This window comes from Engystomops pustulosus, chromosome 1 (assembly GCF_040894005.1).
Source record: "Engystomops pustulosus chromosome 1, aEngPut4.maternal, whole genome shotgun sequence".
NCBI lineage: Eukaryota > Metazoa > Chordata > Amphibia > Anura > Leptodactylidae > Engystomops > Engystomops pustulosus.
In genome coordinates, this window is record NC_092411.1 from 37,852,058 (window position 1) to 37,873,221 (window position 21,164).

Below are 21,164 nucleotides of genomic sequence, written 5' to 3' on the forward strand. Positions count from 1 at the left end.
GGCAGATTTCATGCTAGGCTGCCTATCCCGTGACCCTCGCGTTCAAAGAATTTATTCCAGCACCGATTACTGGGTGTTCACTCTCCTGGACCCACGGTACAAGCAAAATCTTCCCACTCTCATCTCTGGAGAGGAAAGGAGTGTGAGAATGCATGAATACCAGCAGGCCCTGGTGCACAAGCTGAAACAGTATTTCCCTTCTGACAGCGCTAGCGGCAGAGTGCGTAGTTCTGCGGGACAAGTAGCGAGGGAGAGTAGGCGAGCAGGCAGCTTGTCCAGCACTGGCAAGGGTACGCTTTACAAGGCTTTTGCCAGCTTTATGTCACCCCAGCAAGACACTGTCACCTGTCCCCAGTCTCGGCAGAGTAGGGCTGATCTTTACAGAAAGATGGTGAGGGAGTACGTAGCTGACCATACCATCGTCCTAAATGATCACACAGCTCCCTACAACTACTGGGTTTCAAAGCTGGACATGTGGCACGAACTGGCGCTGTACGCCTTGGAGGTTCTTGCCTGCCCTGCCGCTAGCGTCTTGTCCGAGCGGGTTTTCAGTGCAGCTGGTGGCATCATCACCGATAAGCGTACACGCCTGTCGACTGACAGCGCTGACAGGCTGACGCTTATTAAAATGAATAAAGGCTGGATTTCTCAGAATTTCCAATCTCCACCAGGTGAAGGAAGCTCAACCTGAATAATTGATCCACTCCTCCTCCTCCTCCTCATTTTCCTCCTTCTCCTCCTCTTTGTACAGTAAAGCAGAGGAAAATGGCTATTTTTTGACAGGGCCCACTGGCTCTTGCTATAGTACTTCATGCATTTAATTTTTCTGGAGGGCCACCTACCCGGTCCTCTGTTTGAAACAATTTTTGTGAGTGCCACATACAGGCACTCAATCTATTCCATTTTTCTGGAGGGCCACCTACCCGGTCCTCTGTTTTAAAAAATTTTTGGGACTGCCACATACAGGCACTCAATCTATTCCATTTTACTGCAGGGCCACCTACCTGCTCCTCTGGTTTGAACAATTTTTGGGACTGCCACATACAGGCACTCAATCTATTCCATTTTACTGCAGGGCCACCTACCTGCTCCTCTGGTTTGAACAATTTTTGGGACTGCCACATACAGGCACTCAATCTATTCCATTTTACTGGAGGGCCACCTACCTGCTCCTCTGGTTTGAAACATTTTTGGGACTGCCACATACAGGCACTCAATCTATCCCATTTTACTGGAGGGCCACCTACCTGCTCCTCTGGTTTGAAAAATGTTTGGGACTGCCACATACAGGCACTATCCAAATTAAATTGTCTCCATAGCAGCCTCCACACGTTGTCTCCATTGCTACCTCCAAAAGTCGTCCATATAGCTGCCTCCATACATCGTCCCTTTATCAAACGAGGTGTGTCAGGCAGAAATTTGGGTTGTTTTCATGGATTCCACATCAAAGTTGTTAACTTTGTCGCCACCCTGCTGTGTTATCCACAAAATATACTGGCAAACTTTTACCATTTAGGGATATTATTTCAGCGCTTCTTGCGCATCTGTTTACATTCCCCTCACCCGGCATATCCTAAACTTATAAGAACGCTACTACACTTGATCTTATACAAAAGGTTCTTAGAAGTGCTGTTTGGGGAGTAGCCTAGAGACAGGGGCTTGGATTGGCGAAAGCTCGCCTGGCAGCGGAACGCCAGCTCCATGCGCATCATGCGCTTCTTGCGCATCTGTTTACATTCCCCTCACCCGCCATATCCCAAACTTATAAGAACGCTACTACACTTAACTTGGTGCAGGCTGGGACCGAGTCTGACCCTGGGGCTGGTCATATACTGCCGACGCAGAGAATTGCGGGGCCTACCTCGGTCCAGGTCTCAAAGGCCTACTATACCTCCTCCCACCCCTCCTCCACCTCCTCCTCCTCCGAATTACCATCCGTGGGCATGGCGCCATCAGTCGGTAGCTCTAGGCACAGCAGCAGTGCCATCGCTAAGCGACAGCAGGCGGTGCTGAAACTGCTGAGCCTAGGCGATAAAAGGCACACCGCCCAAGAGCTATTACAGGGCATTCCACATCAAAGTTGTTAACTTTGTCGCCACCCTGCTGTGTAATCCCCAAAATATACTTGCAAACTTTTACCATTTAGGGATATTATTTCAGCGCTTCTTGCGCATCTGTTTACATTCCCCTCACCCGCCATATCCTAAACTTATAAGAACGCTACTACACTTGATCTTATACAAAAGGTTCTTAGAAGTGCTGTTTGGGGAGTAGCCTATAGACAGGGGCTTGGATTGGCGAAAGCTCGCCTGGCAGCGGAGCGCCAGCTCCATGCCAAGATCCAACTAACATAGTTTTAACTGCAGCACCTTTAATCTACTACTAGTTCACTGCCTCCATACATGGTCCCCTTATCAAACGAGCTGTGTCAGGCAGAATTTTGGGTTGTTTTCATGGCTTCCATGTTAACTTTGTCGCCACCCTGCTGTGTAATCCACAAAATATACTGGCAAACTTTTATCATGTACCGATATTATTTGAGCGCTTCTTGCTCACCTCCTTTGGTTCCTCTCTGCCACCCATTGGTTTGAAGCCTGAGTCCATTTAGGGTATGTCGCCATGACACTCTCTAGCCTGCTGCCGCTGCCTCTGCATGCCGTCCCCTATAGTGTCAGGGTCAATTATTGGATGTTTTAGATGCTATCTAGCTTCATTCTGTCACTCTGTCATGGCCATGCTGTTGCCCATAATTTTGGCATAATGGTGCGATTATGCAGCCTCAGAGGCATCCATGCATGCTGCCCCTGCTGTTTCCTGTCCATTTCCGTGGTGTTTCCATCCTTTTCTGAGGTTCCCAGGTGTTTGGCCAAGCTTCCCTGTGCAGAGCCTTGGTCCCCTTGAAAAATGCTCGAGTCTCCCATTGACTTCAATGGGGTTCGTTATTCGAGACGAGCACTCGAGCATCGGGAAAAGTTCGTCTCGAATAACGAGTACCCGAGCATTTTAGTGTTCGCTCATCTCTAATTAGGATACCCAGGAAGACGCCACTTCTTACACAGAGACATAAAAACGCCAAGCTGGAGTTTGCAAAAACTTACCTGAGAAAGCCTAAGGCCGGCGGCACACGTGGCGTTTTGAACCCATTTTTTGGCCCTTTTTAAGCAGTTCGTTAAAAAACGAATTATCTAAATTAGAACAGGTCAAAAATGGATGTTTTTTCAACACAGATCCCCATAGAACACCTGTGGAGAGATCTAACAATGGCAGCTTGGAGAAGGCACCTTCACATCTCAGGGACCTGGAGCAGTTTGCCAAAGAAGAATGGTCCAAAATTCCAGCAGAGTATTGTAAGAAACTCGTTGATGGTTACCAGAAGCGGTTGTTAGCAATTATTTTGTCTCAAGGTTGTGCTACCAAGTATTAGGCTGAGGGTGCCAATACTTTTGTCCGGCCTATTTTTGGAGTTTTGTGTTAAATGATCAATGATTTGGGTTTTTTTTCATTCTTTTTTGTATTTTTTCATTGCAAGCAAAATAAATGAAGATATTAATACCAAAGAATTTGTGATTGCATTCATTTTCTGGAAGAAAACGAGTTTATCTGACAGAATTGAAGGGGTGCCAATACTTTTGACCACAACTGTAATTATATGGGCACAGCTCAGTACTACTACCCCTATCCTGTATTTAAGAGAACAGCTCAGTACTACTACTCCTATACTGTATATATATGGGCACAGCTCAGTACTACTACACCTATCCTGATATAAGGGCTCAGCTCAGTACTACTACACTTATCCTGTATATATTGTCACAGCTCCCAAAAATGCAACGAGGCAGCATTCTGGTATTATCAAGCAAGACAGTGGCTCTCCTTATTTTGCCATGGGTGAATAAAGATCACCTTTATACTTACCTGAGTGCTGCCTCATTGCATTTTTTGGATATCTGACCTTACAAACCGGTGATTCGGGTTTGTCGGAGTCGTGCACCCACCATTGGACTTGATCCATTATACTTGCTGTGCTGCTCCACAATTGGACTGTTTGCTATTGTCACAGCTAAATACTAGTGTCAGAATCTGAGGTAGCGGATCCTCTGTACCACCGCGAGCGATGGTGTAAGCCGACACCTGGGAGCGGAGTCTAAGTGGCACCTGGTTTTCACCAGAGCCCTCCACTAGGCGGGATGGACTTGCTGCAGCAGGGTACCACCAGATCTCTCCACAGTCGAGACAGGCAGCATGGGATCAACGTCAGAAACAAAGCAGGAGGTCAGGGCAGGCAGCACGGAGTCAAAGTCAGGAACGGAGCGGGGGTCACAATGGGAAATCATCACAGGCAATAGGCAACGAAACAACAAGAGGCATATAGCCGAAAGATCTGGCAGGGAATGCAGGAAGAGGCCAGCTTGTATCAAATTTCCTGGGAATGGCCAAAACTAATTAGCGGTGTGCTGGCCCTTTATATCTTCAAGGAAGTAAGGAGGGGGGCTGGGGAACGGAGCAAGGCTTGGGTGTGCCCGGGACCAGGGAGTGGGCTGGTGGGACACCCATGACAACTAGTAATGATAAAGCCATGTTGATGGATCTAAATTGTAGATTTTCCTTTTATATGAAGCCGGAGTAGTACACCTAGGCTGTAGTTACGCAATGTGCACTATGAAGCTGGAGCTTTATTGAAGCTGTGAGAATGGATGCACCGAGAGCTCCAAATGTGCCTCATTGGACTCACATTTAGATAAGTATACATGCCCCATAAGGACCTGGGGGCTGTTTAGTGTCCCAAATCCACCTGAAAGGTTCTCTTTAACAAATCTCACTGGTAGAAGTAAGAGCAACAATGGTCATACAGAAGAGACAGGAAATGTTTATGAGTACATCTTTGTATACTACGATTATTAATAAGAAGGCCTGAGGAGAACCAGTATTTACCACTATATGGTCACTGTATAGTGGAATACTGGTACACCTTGGTTGGGGGCCCACTTGGGTGGGTTTTTCACCACTATGCTATGCCTCTGCTACTACAATTTTATTTCCCCAGTGCTCTGTATGACCTATTGGGCAAAAATCAATAGTAAAGTAGTAAAACCACAAGCTTCCACTGTATTTTTTGATAATTCCAAACTTTAAAAAACGTGAAAAAGAGAATAAACAGGATTATAAGTGCTTGGAATGACATCAGTAAAAGTTCACAGAAATTCTAGTGGGATTATTTGAAAGCTGCTGGGTTGAAAGTCAGCGGCTTCCTCGGTGTAAGTACTAGAATATTTATGGGCTGCTGGATTTCAGTATATGAGCACAAAACCATTTCCAGCTTCTACTGGGGATTGATTGCAATGTACTTGAGAAAAAATACATTAACAAGAACTCTTACTCCATTAAAAGATAATGAATCAGACATTTGGCTCTGGTGGTCAAGTTGTCTTTTGCACATTCTCGCTGCATTTTAGGAAACAGGGGAAATGGACAGGGGAATTACAAACCAGAACATATTATCACATATTAGTGGGAAGATAAGGCCTTGAATGACAACTTTGTCAAGAGAAAAATCTCAGGTACACAATGGCCGGAGGCATCTCTTTCCTCTCCTATGCCGGAACGAAGAATCTGGGACAGGACAGGCCACCTACTTATTACATGCCATTTACTGGTCTAGTCTTAGACTGCACTAGTCTTATGTGTGACACTTTGATAAATTTCCCCCATTGCGCTTCCTTTGTAATACAAGAAGACACCTTTGGGTGCTCCGGCTCCTCTTCAGGTCCTTGCGCGATGCCGTTGGCAGACAAACGTTGAAGTCAGCAAGCAGCTTATGGCAGCGTGTGTGCTGGCCAAGTGCGGGGACCCGAAGAGGAGCCGGAGCACCCAAAACAAGAAGAGGACATGTGGGGGGCGTCGATAAGGTGAGTACAGTGTTATATTTTTTTTATAGGCTTGGCATACCCCGAGCAGGGGTGGTCGTCTATATACTGGGGGGGGGGGGGCATGGGCTGGCTATATAATGCAGGGGCTGGAAGGCTATATACGTGGGGGTTCAGGGGCTGGAAGGTTATATGCTGGGGGGCTGGCTGGCTATAAACTGCAGGGGCTGGCAGACCATATACTGGGGGGCAGGGTCTGGTAGGCTGTATACTCAGGGACAGGGCTGGCATGCTTCTTATTGAGAGCATAGCAGACTATGTCTAGGTGGGGCTGGCTATATCCTGCAGGGGCTGGCAGGGTATATATTTGGGGGGAAGGGGCTGGCAGGCTATAAACTAGGGGGGCAGGGGCTGGCATACTTTATTTTGGGGAGTCAGGTGGTGGCAGGCTATATGCTGGTGGGCAGGGGCTGGCTATATACTGGGGGGCAGGGGCTGGCAGGCTATATTCTGGGGGCAGGGGCTGCCAGGCTATTTACTGGGGGCAGCGATTAGCTGTATACTGGGGTGGGATGGGCTGACTGGCTATATACTGGGGGGGGGGGGGGAGTTGCTAGCTATATACTGGGGGGCATGTGCATTACATTTCCCACCCTCGGTTTTTACATGAGTCAAAAGGTTTCCCCAGTTTTTTGTGTTAAAAATAGGTACCTCGGCTTATACTCGGGTTGGTTTATAATATTGCTCCAGGATTGCTAAACTTCTGTGGAGAAAATTGTGCACATCTGCAGACTTTCTACACTTCAAATTTATGCTACAAACCTATAACTCTGCCCTTCACCTCGCTAAACAGGTCTATTTTACTCATCTAATATCCTCTCGCTCTAACAACCCCAAAAGGCTCTTTGATACTCTTCACTCCTTACTAACACCAAAGGTGCAGCCACCGGTCACAGGCCTTGGGGCTGAAGATCTGGCCACCTACTTTAAGGATAAAATTGATTGCATTTGCAAGGAAATAATTTCTCAATCCACTCGCCCCACTAATCCCCTTTCCCCTGGTACCGCACCTTGTTCACTCTCTTCCTTTGAGCCAGTCACAGAGGCTCCTCTCCTCTACTTGACCCACTACCTGCATCAGTGACCCCCATCCCCTCACATCTGGTACAGTCTCTCTCCCCAGCAGTCACTTCTCACCTAACTAAAATCTTTAAACTCTCTCTTTCTTCAGGTCTCGTCCCCTCTTCTTTCAAGCATGCTGTTGCTACCTCATTACTAAAGAAACCATCCCTGGACCCATCCAATGCTACTAACTACAGACCAGTCTCTAATCTCCCTTTCATCTCCAAACTCCTGAAACGCCTGGTCTATTCACGACTTACCCGATATCTCTCAGCTTACTCCCTCCTTGACCTCTACAATCAGGTTTCCGCTCTATGCACGCCACTGAAACTGGTCTTACTAAAGTTTCTAATGATCTCCTTACGGCTAAATCCAAATTTGACTATTCGTTCCTTATTCTTCTGGTCTAATACTGTGGACCACCAGCTCCTTCTCAGGATGCTTTGGCCTAAAGGACACTGCACTCTCTTGGTTTTCTTCCTATCTCTCTGACTGCACTTAAAGTGTCTCGTTTTCTGGATCTTTCTCTTCTCATCTTCCTCTCAGTGTCGGGGTTCCTCAGGGCTCAGTCCTAGGTCCTCTTCTATTCTCCCTCTATACTGCCCCCACTGGAGAAACCATCAGCAGATTTGGTTTCCAGTATCATCTTTATGCTGATGACACCCAGCTATATACTTCTGCACGTAACATCCCCCCTGCCTTACTCCAGAACACTAGTGACTGTCTCTCTGCTGTCGCTAACATCATGTCCGCTCTCTTCTTGAAACTTAATCTTTCTAAGACTGAACTTCTTGTCTTTCCACCATCTACTAACCAAACCACCCCTGACCTCTCCATCTCGGTCTGTGGGATCACTATAGCACTGAGGCAGCATGCCCGCTGTCTTGGGGTTGTGCTGGACTCTGACTTCTCCTTTTCACCATATATTCAATCTCTTGCTCGCTCTTGCCGGATGCATCTCAGAAACATCTCCAGAATCCAACCATTTCTGACAATTGAAACTTCTAAAATGCTAATTGTTGCACTTATTCACTCTCGACTAGACTACTGTAACTCCCTACTTATCAGTCTTCCACTCTCTAAACTTTCTCCTCTACAATCTATTCATAATGCAGCAGCCAGGCTCGTCTTTCAGACCAAACGACACACGGATGCCTCTAGTTTGTGCCAATCACTGCACTGGCTGCCCGTCTCCTTCCGTCAATACTAACCCTCATCCACAAAGCTCTGCATAATGCTGCACCTCCCTACCTCTCTTCTCTCATCTCAGTCTATCGCACTTCCCGTGCTCTTCGACCTGCCAGTGATATTAGATTAATCTCTACATTAATTCGAACCTCTCATGCACCAGCACATACCCCCAGTAGATAGGTAGCCACAGCACATGCTTCACAGGAGAAAGGTGGGCACAGCACATGCCTCCCAGTAAATAGGTAGCCACAGAACATACCCCCACTAAATAGGTAGCCACAGCACATACTCCCAGTAGATAGGTAGCCACAGCACATGCCCCCAAGTAGATAGGTAGCCATAGTACATGCCCCCCACTATGTAGGTAGCCACAGTACATGCCCCCAAGTAGATAGGTAGCCATAGTACATGCCCCCCACTATGTAGGTAGCCACAGCACATGCCCCCAAGTAGATAGGTAGCCATAGTGCATGTCTTCCACTATGTAGGTAGCCACAGTACATGCCCCCAAGTAGATAGGTAGCCATAGCACATGCCCCCCAGTATGTAGGTAGCCACAGCACATGCTCCCTAGTAGATGGGTAGTCAAAAAAGAATATTCACTTACCAGCGCTCCCTGCAGCCAGCTCCACATTGCTCCCACGCTCTTCTCTTTGACCCAGGCTTAGACAATGGTGGCCACAATAGCACCTGGGTAACAGCAGCGGTAACATCGCAGCCCGTGTCCAATGATCAGTCTAAGAGACACACAACGGCCATCGCTATTTATTAAAGATGTGTCTGAGAGCCAGATGCAGCCAACACCCTGGGAAATGAAACGCTGTAGTGGTCACAGTTATAAAGGTACACATTCGTGTTTGGATTAAATACACTTTAACAGAAATCTTCCATTAAAATCCATCATGATAAACCAGGGACACTTACTTATAGATCCTGGCACTGTGATTTGTGGCAATCTTCTTGTATCTATTATCCATGGCCTCCTTCCTTCTAAAATCAACTTTTAAAATTATGCTAAGACAGTTTTCGGTAGGAAAGTCAAAACTGAATTCCCCCATTTATGTACTATCAACTAAAAGGAACTATTTACTCAGGGTGCAGAGCATTGCTACATCTAGTCCTACCTCCTCTTCCTGCACAACGAGTGGAGGGTCCACATGAACCTGTCTGCACTGAAAGTGAAAACAGACAACAGCAAATAGTGCAAACATAATGTTACATTATTAGAGGGATTGTCCACTTTCAGCAAATATTTGATATGATTTGTGTAAGGAAAAGTTATAGAATTTTCAAATATACTTTCTCTATCAATTCATCGCGGTTTTCTAGATCTCTGCTTGCTGTCCTTCTATAAAAACTTCTATTTTTACTTCCAGTAGATAGAAATCTGTCCATGTGATGTGATGCAGGTGCACGTGATGTTATTATCACACATCTCTGTTACTTTCTGTGATAATAGCGACTCGTGCACCTGCGTGGCCATCACATCACATGGGCAGATTTCTATCCACTGGAAGTAAACAAAGAAGCTTTCTATAGCAGGACGGCAAGCAGAGATCTAGGAAACTATAACGAATTGATACAGAAAGTATATTGGAAAATTGGATAACTTTTCCTTACACAAACCATATCAAATATTTTCTGAAAGTGGACAACCCCTTTAACAGTAAAGTAATAAACCCCAATTCAGTCATATGTTCTTGCTGGCTGTTAATCTCAAGCACATGTACATCCATACAGGTGAAGTGACTCAGTTGCCTTGTGGTTTCTACTCTGCTTTCTGAGAAGAGATATACCTGGATGTGGTTGGTTTCATAAAGGAAGGGAGATTAGTCTGGGTGTAACAAACCGTGAGAGGCTACAATTTACACCACAATGTAATGTCAAAGGGTGGAAAAAAGCAAAGTGTGAAAAATCATGAAGAACAAATATAGAAGCAGACAAGTGTCAGGCGGCTGCTCGCGAGCACTAGTGTTTCTTATTTTGCATGGTAACAGTTGCTTAGGATTAAAGAGCGGCAGCTATTGTGGAGTCTATTTGTTCCTTTCCAGGTCCCACCAGGTCAAATATAGGTAGAAAGCAAAGCATTCATCATGCGCCCACGCTCTATATCAGCAATTTCCAGGAATGAGATATTCACCAAGAGCAAAGACTTAGTTTGTAGCCCTGGGCCTAAAACAAAAAGGCTGCTGCCAAAGCAGAGTTACTAGACAGCGCCCTAGTAGTCATCTTATCTACACAGGTGGCTATAATATATACTATTCTGTGTACCTGACAACAAAGGTTTTTTTGACATAAAAGAGACCCCTCCCCCCCCCAAATGGGGAATGAAAATCCCCTGAAGTGCTCATGTGCTCCATTCACTTCTATGTAACGTCTGGTTCTACTAACAGATCATCCACCCTGGAAGTTCCACATAAATGAATATAGCACTGGGTCGCACGTGTGGACCTGTATTTCATACTGCACAGGGAATTTTGGGTGACTTTGGATCTCCCACTGTCTGGACAGTTCAGGCAGCTCTTGTGTATGTGGAAGTAATGTGTTTATGTACTCAGGCCTGGTGCCAGCACCCGGCCAACCTGGGCAAGTGCCAGGGCCCCGGGGTACCAGTGCCGCTATAAGACACTAGTATAATTAATCACCATCCGGATCGATCACGTTTCTGCCTCTATGCTGCGCTGGTTTCCTCATCAGTGTGGCTACAGCATTCTCAAAGTATGTTCGATTCACTATGCATAAAAACAAATGGAAGATTTCCTTTAAAAGAAATCAACCATATGGATTTAGTGGTTTTAACCCAAACATACTTACACGCTGGCGTGTGCCCCCTTGAACATGATCTGTTCTTCATTTAGCTGTTATTAGCCATTTTGCGTGAAAACAGACTTTCAAACATATGCAGATGAGCCTCTGCGGCTCCTGTGTACTGTCATCAACTCTCCGGGGAAAGTAAGCGGTGGGAATATACACCGAAATAAGGTGTGAATAATTAACAGCCGATGGAGCTAGAAGGGGAATTTGTGATCTGTACACATGAGCCCCTGAGGCTCATTTGCATGTTTTTACAGTCCTTGGACTCTTATCGATTTTCAAACTTTCTGCCTTGCTGCGCCACTTGCGCCTTATGTATGAAGTGTCACCACTACAATTTTGGTGATTCTCCGCTACTCACAACGTGTTCTGCTTTTGGGCGCAAAATTGTGGCTCTGCTTTTGAATCCGACACTTTTATGGCAATTTTATATTTTTGGCCGCAAAAAAGGAACAGCTAAACGCTGGTCCAGGGAGTTCTATTTCGCCTTCATGAATGGGGAGACAGTTCTTAACCTTTTTGTTTGTGCACAAAATCATTGATCCCTTGAGTCATAAACTTAAATCACACAAAAAATTATAGCACTACCTGCCACCCTGCACCCAGATTGATAAATGCCCCCACGTGTTCTTTTAAACTCTGAAATATAAATTGCAGTATGTACACATTGCTGTTCTGTTAGCATAAGGCAGAGGCAGGCAGTAAATAGAACAATATACTTGACATCCATTGTGTAAAGTGGACGAAGAAGTTAAACAGTAATTCTGCCAATGTTCTATAAAAAATCTTTAATAAAAAGTTAAAATGCAGCCTAATGCTGCTGAACAAAGTCCACATAGAAAGGTACAGTCACAAATGTAAATGTCGTATGAACTGTGCAGAGCAAAAAGATGTGAAGAATTTAGGATAAAGTGCCCCTTTTTCTAGTGGACCATGTAGGTGGAATGGTCTCCCTTTAAGGCACAACAAAAAGACACAAGTGGAAACCTTTACTTACAAGGTGACATCAAACTTTAGAGCTATCTTCTCAGATGAGACAAGATCTTTCCCACTATTGAGAAAATTTACCATGATAAGTAAAATCACCAAGGGGCTATGCACTTCACCCTCCCTTCTATCATTGCTATGTGAGTGGTTATCACAGAGGGGGTGTGCATACAGGAATGACCGAAGCCCCTTAGGGTACATTCACACGCGGTACAAGCATACCGCCTTGTGCTTGAGGTGAGGAGGGGGTGACCCCTCCTCCCTCCATAGAGAATAGCGGCGCACGGCCGCACACACGCCAAAAGATAGAGCATGCTCTATCTTTTTGCGGTGTGCGGGCCGGATCGGTGCCACACATGTGTGGCACCGTATCTGCGCCGCGCTGCTATTGCCGTCTATGGGGACGTACATGCAGCCGCAAATTTGCGGCCGCATATACGTCCCCGCAGACGGCCATGTGAATGTGCCCTTACAGGAAGTCCCGAGTTCACGGCTCCCGTGAACTACCAGGAAACTTTACCAGGGTAAGTACAATATGAGGTCTTGTACTCATCCAGGTTAAACTTTTGCATTGGTGCCCAACACCTTTAAAGGGGTTTTCAGTGAATTTCACAAGAGTAGTAATTTGATTTCCAAATGTCTTAGAAGCTAAAATTTCTCTCATCTGTTCAATCTCCTAACAAATAAAAATAAATATTGAGAAGTTTTTGCATATATTGCATAATGTTTGATACAAGTGGTGGCATCCCTTGTTAATATTGGAATATAGTATTATCTTTTTTTTTTAAAAAAACAAATTTTTATTAGTTTTCCATATATACATGAGAGTACAGATACAGGCAGTCCTCAGGTTACATACAAGATAGGTTCTGTAGGCTTGTTCTTAAGTTGAATTTGTATGTAAGTCAGAACTGTATAGTTTATAATTGTAACTCCAGACATATTTTTTTTGGTCTCTGTGACAATTGGATTTTAAAAATGTTTGATTGCCATAAGAACCAGAATTAACAATAAAGCTTTTTTACAGACACCTTAGATAACTATTACAACTGTTTATTGTAGCCTAAGGATAAAGTACACTCAATTACCTAAATCCGGAGGTCCGTTTGTAACTATGGGTCGTCTGTAAGTTGGTGTTCTTAAGTAGGGGACCGCCTGTATTCATAACTTCCAGGTTATACACTCATCTTGTTACATGTTGACAAGTAGGTAAGCACTGTACATGGTGACTTTGATTGCCTTCAAAGAAAACATCATCAATCTTGCTAGTTTATTAGCGTACAGTGCTGTTTATATATTCCTAGATTACTATGTATGTTCTCATGTCATGCTTACATTAAAAATTATATAATCTATAACAATAATTAAGGTAACACTTAAACTAATAAACAAGTACCCGTTGTCTTGTATCTTCATACTGATCCTTCAAGAGATCTTTTTGATACATTCCATTACATCAAGGTAAAAAGGGAGAGGGCTACATAAATGGTGTGGGGCACATAGACGTTATATGAGATATAACAATACAGGCAGTACCTTACTTAACAACACCTGACTTACAGACGACCTCTGGTTACAAATGGACCTCTGTTCCCCCTGTGACCTTTGGTGAAGCCTTCTGGATGCTGGTAATTTCCTGTACTTTAGACCCAGGATGCAATGAAGCTTTATTGTTAATCCTTGTCCCCCTGTTAACCCAAAATTTTCTAAATCAAATTGTCACAGAGACCAAAAAATACTTTGTCTGGAGTAACAATTACAAAATATACCTGTTCTGACTTACATACAAATTAATCTTTCAACAAACCTGTAGAACCTATCTTGTATGTAACCCGGGGACTGACTGTACTACCCCATTATATTCCCCAGAACCAGACACCAGCCCGAAAATTTGGAATCATCTTTACTAATGGCTGCATGTTGTACTGTTGCTTTTTATTTAATCTAGAATTATATCGTCGTTAGTCAAGTGGGGGGCGTCCAACACTAATTGGACAGCATTATATTGCGAAAGGATAATAAACCCTAAATTAGTTGATACTTAAACAAAGGAACGGAACAACATAACTTTCATTGGAAATATGATTCTTTACCAAAACAGCATTAATAAAAAATGTGACAGGTTGAAATGTGACTGGCTAAACACAGCTTTGTTCAGTCAGCCGTAACTGGTGTCAAAAGTCTAATTTCCGATAATAAGATTCTAATTATAGTGGAAGCAATGATTGTCCATTGGACATGGTTGCTTCAGGTTACATAAACATCAGAATTTATTGACATTGGATCTTATGTTCCCATTGTGTAAGTAGTTTTATGTCATTTTTAGACATCCAGAGCCAATGTCAGTGCTAAAAATATTCATGCAGTTCTGTTACCGAGCCAATTTTGGCTCTTCACATTTTGAGTCACTGCCTTCTGAAGCCAGATCCAAGTTGCCAAATGACATGGGACACATGTGTGGCAGCTGGAGCTGTGACTGAATTTCACACTTAGAATCCTGTGACAATAAAGGCCATAGCGCAATATCATAGTCATTTGGAGTTTCAGAATTTCAATCTTTTATCATGTACAAATCATGTACTTATACAAATCCCAACCATAAGCTGCACAAACAATATCAGCAGCATGTAATTTTATTCCATTTTATTCAATCTTTTCAAGGCAAAAACATGTCCTAAAACCACAGAAACTAGAAACTAGCCAATTCTGCAGCCATTCCACAGTGAACCCATCAATTCACTTATTATCACCTCTTCATTTGCAGGGTTTGGAAGAAGGAGCAAGGAGAGAAGCAATACATTCCTTTGATTACAATAATTTCATTTCTTACAGCAGGACCCAGGTAATAACAGTGAAAGTTTGCTGGCAGAGGGATCGAGCAAATGAAACCATTTTACTGATACCAATTTCGGTTTGAAGTTCCTGTGCCAGATACTGAGTTAAGATAATGGGGCTCATTTACTAAGGGTCCGAGGGACCACGATTCCATCGGTTTCAGGAATATTTTGCGGCGAATTGGCCCGGGTTTTTGGCGCACGCGATCGGATTTTGCCGCATCGGCGCCAGCTTGCACGTGACAGAAATCAGGGGGCGTGGCCATCGGACAACCCGACAGATTCGAACAAACCACAGATTTTAAAAAAGGAATTGTGTCGCAAGACACGCACTCACAAGCACCAGGAAGAAGCGGGTGAACTCCGGTGGACCTCGGCTCAGAAGCGATGGATGCAGGAACTCGGGCGCACGGGCATAGTGAATCGCGGCAGACCCGACTCCTCGTCGGACAACGCACCGCGGGATCGCGACAGTACCGGGTAAGTAAATGTGCCCCACTGATCAAATAGTTTCAGATCACAATGTTGGCAATGGTGGCAACTAAAACCTAAGCAGATATCACAGAATCTTTAACCCCTTAACGCTCTGCGCCGTAGCTCTACGGCGCAGAGGTATAAGGGATGTATGAAGAGGGCTCACGGGCTGAGTCCTCTTCATACAAAGGTGGGGGTTTTTGCATTTTGCACAAAACCCCCACCGCTAATAACCGCGGTCGGTGCTTGCACCGATCGCGGCTATTAACCCCCTAAACGCCGCCGGCAAAGTCGCCGGCGGCGTTTAAAAGACGGCGGCGCGTGGGCGCCGCCATCTTTTTTTCGATCGCCACGCCCCCGAACGTCATCGGGGGGCGGCGATCAGTTGCCATGGTAGCCTCGTGTCTTCTTTTGACACGAGGCTATCTGGCAGCTGCATATTCGTTACAATGAGCCAGTGGCTCATTGTAATGAATGTGCTGCAAAAATGCCATATATTGCAATACAGAAGTATTGCAGTATATGGTAGCAGCGATCTGACTATCTAGGGTTAATGTACCCTAGATGGTCTAAAAGATAGTGAAAAAAAAAAAGAAAAAAAAAAGTTTAAAAAATAAAAAAAATTAATAAAATATTAAAAGTTCAAATCACCCCCCTTTCCCTAGAACGGATATAAAACATAACAAACAGTAAAAATCACAGACATATTAGGTATCGCCGCGTCCCAAAATGCCCGATCTATCAAAATATAAAAACGGTTACGGCCGGCGGTGACCTCCGAGGCGGGAAATGGCGCCCAAATGTCCGAAATGCGACTTTTACACCTTTTTACATAACATAAAAAATGAAATAAAAAATGATCAAAATGTCGCACAGACCTCAAAATGGTAGCAATGAAAACGTCGCCTCATTTCGCAAAAAATGACCCCTCACACATCTCCGTGCGCCAAAGTATGAAAAAGTTATTAGCGTCAGAAGATGGCAAAAAAATTTTTTTCTTTTTTGTACACATTCGTTTAATTTTTGAAAATGTATTAAAACACAATAAAACCTGTATAAATTTGGTATCACCGCGATCGCACCGAACCAAAGAATAAAGTAGGCGTGTTATTTGGAGTGAAGAGTGAAAGTCGTAAAAACTGAGCCCACAAGAACGTGACGCACGTGCGGTTTTTTTTCAATTTTTCCACATTTGGAATTTTTTTTCAGCTTTGCAGTACATGGCATGTTAAAATAAATAACATTACGGGAAAGTAAAATTTGTTACGCACAAAATAAGCTCTCACACAGGTCTGTACACGGAAAAATGAAAAAGTTATGGATTTTTGAAGTTGGAGAGCGAGAAATGAGGCGAAAAACCCTCCGTCCTTAAGGGGTTAAAGGTTGGTTTGCTGCTTCTCCTAGAAGCAAATGTAAAAAAAAAAATTTATGGTAAACCCAATTAATTTTCCTCGCAGAAAGCCATTCTCTTCTCATGTATAAAGGGTATAAACACACAATCACACAATCTCAAAACACTATAAAACTAAATATAAAAAATGAAATATAATTTAAGTTTAGTTTTTTTTAATGAATCTAATTGAAACAAGTCTAATGGAATTTTCATTGTGGTTAAAGATAAAAGTCAATATTAAATCGTTTTTCCTGTGATTTTTAATCCTGATATTTATTCTGATGAAACCCACAGCAGATAAAACTTGCGAGGATTTTGAAATGAGAAGGAAAATAAAATAGATGGTAAAGACATATTCCACTGAAGGTAATGGGGCAGATTTATCAAGCTGTCTAAAAGTCAGAATATTCTTAGTGACCCATGGCAACCACTCACAGCTCAGCTTTCATTGTATCAGTGCTCATGAATATTTTAAAAGGGAGTTGTGATTGGTTGCCACGGGTAACTAAAATATGGAATTAGACTTACCGGTAATTCGGTTTCCACTAGTGACCATGACGGCCCCCACCTGGAGGATGCTCCTATATCCTGTAGGGACAGGAAGCGCAAGAGATTAAAAGCTCCTCCCTAGCACCCAACACCAGTGTCTACCAAAGTACCACCCGGAAGGATGCAAGTGCAAGGAATTTCACATAGAACCATCTCCAAGAAGGAAGAAAGGGAGGGAAATAATGGGGGGCCGTCATGGTCACTAGTGGAAACCGAATTACCGGTAAGTCTAATTCCATATTTCCACCACGTTCCATGACGGCCCCCACCTGGAGACTTACCAGATTACCCCATTATTTGGGAGGGACTACCGCCTGCAGGATTTTCCTGCCGAATGCCAGGTCCTCCTGGGAGGCAATATCCAACCGATAGTGCTTTGCAAATGTCGAGGAACTTGACCACGTTGCTGCTCGGCATATTTGGTCCAGAGATGCACCCCTTTTTTCGGCCCAGGATGTCGCCATGGCCCTAGTGGAATGGGCTTTAATATCCCCCGGAAGGGAAGTGTTTGTGGTCTTGTAGCAGAGAGATATAGTGGATTTTATCCATCTGGCTAAGGTTGCCTTTGAGGCTTTCAACCCTCTATTCTTTCCCCCAAAGTTAACTAGTAAACTGGAATCTTTACACCACTCTTTTGTTGCTTCTAAGTAAAAGAGAACACATCTCCTAACATCTAAGGTTTGCCACTTCCTTTCCCGTTCAGATTTAGGATTAGCACAGAAGGAGGGAAGAATAATTTCCTGTTTACGGTGGAATTCAGACACAACTTTAGGGAGGAAGAGGGGATCTAGTTTGAGAATTATTTTGTCATCTAAGATATTTAAAAAGGGTTCTCTGCGAGAGAGGGCCTGGATTTCACCCAATCTGCGTGCTGTGGTAATTGCTATCAGGAAGATAGTTTTAAATGTGAGGATTTTTATGTTTGCAGAATCCAGAGGCTCAAAGGGGGGCTCTGTGAGAATATTCAGGACCAGAGAGAGATCCCAAGAAGGGACTGGGTTGTGTATACGTGGTTTAATACGGGAACAGCCCTTAATGAATCTCCTGATCCATCTGTGATCTGCTAAGGGAAGGTCAAAATATATACTTAAAGCCGAAATCTGGACCTTAAGGGTGCTTGGTTTAAGACCTAGAGAAAACCCAGCCTGTAAGAAATCTAAAATTTGGCCTAAGTTTGGATTTTCTGGAGAAGGAGGATAATCCCCACACCAAGTACAGAATTTTTTCCAGATCTTGGCATAAATAGCGTTAGTCACTGGTTTCCTGCTTGCTTGAATAGTGTCGATCACTCCGGTAGAAAGGCCTTTGGTCATTAGGTATGCCCTCTCAGGATCCAGGCCGTAAGCTTTAGATGTCGCACGTCCTGATGAAACAGTGGACCCTGTAGAAGAAGATCCTGACGATAAGGAAGATGAACAGGATTATCTATAGCTAGTTCCTGAATAACCGGGAACCAACTTCTTTTTGGCCAGAATGGAGCAATAAGGATTAATAATGCCCGTTCTGATCTTAGTTTCTGCAAGATTTTGGGAATTAGAGGTATGGGAGGGAAGGCATAGACTAACCCCGACCCCCATGTATGACTGAAGGCATCTAACCCCGTAGGAGAGCCCCTATGATCTAAAGAAAAGTATTTAGGGGATTTATTATTTAGATAGGTTGCGAAAAGATCTAAGGTTGGGGTCCCCCAGATCTGACAGATTTCCCCGAAAGTTTGTGGGTTTAAAGACCATTCATGAGGATCTAATGTAACCCGGCTTAAGAAGTCTGCTTCTATATTTTCTGTACCTTTGAGATGGATAGCTGAGAGGGATAGAAAGTGTGTTTCTGCCCACCTAAAAATTTGATGTGATAACTCAGACAAAGATTTAGACTTTGTGCCCCCTTGCCTGCGCAAATAAGCTACTGTAGTAGTGTTATCAGAGAGGATTCTTATGTGTTGATTTTTTATATGCAAGTGGCCCTTTTTGAATGTTTCTAGGACTGCCTTTAACTCCCGAAAGTTTGAGGACCTAGAACAAGTCTGGCTGTCCCACTGACCCTGAAAATAGTGGCCTGCCAACGCAGCCCCCCAACCTGACAGGCTTGCGTCTGTTTGAATTGTTAAGATTGGGTTTGGATTCCACCAAACTCCCTTCTTTAAGTTTATGGGATTCTTCCACCAGGAAAGTGAATGTTTGACTAAAAGGGGAATCTTTACCTTGTGGTCTAGATGTAGAGGGTTTTTGTCCCACACCCGGATAGTCCAAGCCTGCATAGTCCTTGTGTGGTTTTGAGCCCAAGACACGCACTGGATACAGGACGTCAGAAGGCCCAGAAGACTCAGAGCTGCTCGAATGCTGCACGACTCTTTCCTCTGGAAGAGACTTATGTTTTCCTTTATTTTTTGGATCTTTTCTAACGGTAGGAAAGAACTCTGCTTCACGGAATCTAGTTTTACCCCTAGAAATTTTTTCACCATCTCTGGTTTTAAATCTGATTTTTTCCTGTTTATGACCCAACCTAAGTCCTGGAGGAGACCTATGACTAACTGAAGGTGGGTCTTTAGGTCTGATTTGGTCTTTGCAACTAGAAGAAGGTCGTCTAGGTAAGGAACTATAATTATGCCCTTCAATCTTAGGTGGGCCACTACCTCTGCCATAATTTTTGTAAAAATACGGGGTGCCGAAGAGATCCCGAATGGTAGGGCTTTGAACTGAAAATGAAGTATTTTTCCCCCCGGGGAACGAACTGTGAATCTTAGGTATTTTTGGTGATCCTGGCAAATAGGGACGTGATAGTACGCGTCTTTTAGATCGATCGTACAAAGAAAATAATTTTTTCCTATCAAGGGGGTCGCTGACTTTATCGACTCCATCTTGAAGTGTTTGTACTTTATAAATTTGTTTAGTTTTTTTAGATTTATAATTAGACGGTAAGACCCATTGGGTTTTTTTATCAAAAAGAGAGGGGAATAAAATCCTTCCCCTTTTTCTATCTCCTGGACTGGAACAATCACATCCATCCGAAGCAATTGTTGGATGTTGGTCCAGAGATGGAGAGTTTGACTTTCTGGCAGATTTGGGTTCTGAAAATGTTGTGGGGGAATATGGAGAAATTCTACCCTGTAACCTGACTGGATGGTCTGGAGAATCCAAGGGTTTTGGCAGATTTTTTCCCATTCGGGCCTGAAATGGGAAAGTCTCCCCCCCACCTGTACGTCATTGTTTCCTCTGCTTGTGGTCGGGGTTAGAGAAAAACCCTCGACCTGCGCCTCCTTTTGTGTAGCTCCATCTACCTGTCTTTCCTTTGCCCCTAAAGGGAGGTTTCTCTTCCCTGGAGGAACGAAAGGGAAAGGGAAAGGGAGGTTTTTTAGGGGGAATTCTATTAATCGGAAACCCCTTTTTTCTGTCTGCAGCATTTTCTAGTATAGAGTCTAATTCGCTGCCAAACAAAAATTCACCTTGGAATGGGATACCGCAGAGCATAGACTTAGATTTCGTATCCCCACCCCACTGTTTTAGCCAGAGAGATCTCCGGACAGAATTGGTCAAGGCCGCCTCTTTGGCCGAAAACCTTAAAGCTTCAGCAGAAGCATCTGCTAAAAAGGCTGTGGCAGATTTGAGGAGGGGTAAAGATTCTATAATGGAATCCCTAGAGGTTTTATTTACCAGGTGTGATTCCAATTCTGACAACCAAAAATATAAAGTCCTGGCGACAGAAGTGGAGGCAATGTTGGTTTTAATATTTAAAGAAGACGTCTCCCAAGCCCTTTTAAGTAAGGCATCAGATTTACGGTCAAGGGGGTCTTTTAATTGGGCACTATCTTCAAATGGGAGATCCGTCTTTTTTACTACTTTAGCCACTTGAATGTCGACTTTAGGTATTTCCTCCCATAAAGTATTGTCCTCAAATTGTAATCTATTTCGGAATTCTTTGGGGATAGAAATTCTTTTT

The 21,164-nt window shown here is 44.0% G+C and overlaps 1 protein-coding gene across 1 annotated transcript; it reads right to left on the reverse strand.

Moving 5' to 3' along the window:
- Window positions 1-17,252: 17,252 nt before the first annotated feature.
- Window positions 17,253-20,833, reverse strand: LOC140119438 (uncharacterized). The gene is made up of 2 exons (XM_072138467.1): window positions 19,429-20,833; window positions 17,253-18,609 (listed from the first exon to the last, which is right to left on the reverse strand). Exons 1-2 carry the CDS (start codon window positions 20,387-20,389, stop codon window positions 17,522-17,524), a joined length of 2,049 nt encoding a protein of 682 aa, XP_071994568.1. The 5' UTR covers window positions 20,390-20,833; the 3' UTR covers window positions 17,253-17,521.
- Between the last annotated feature and the right edge of the window lie 331 nt (window positions 20,834-21,164).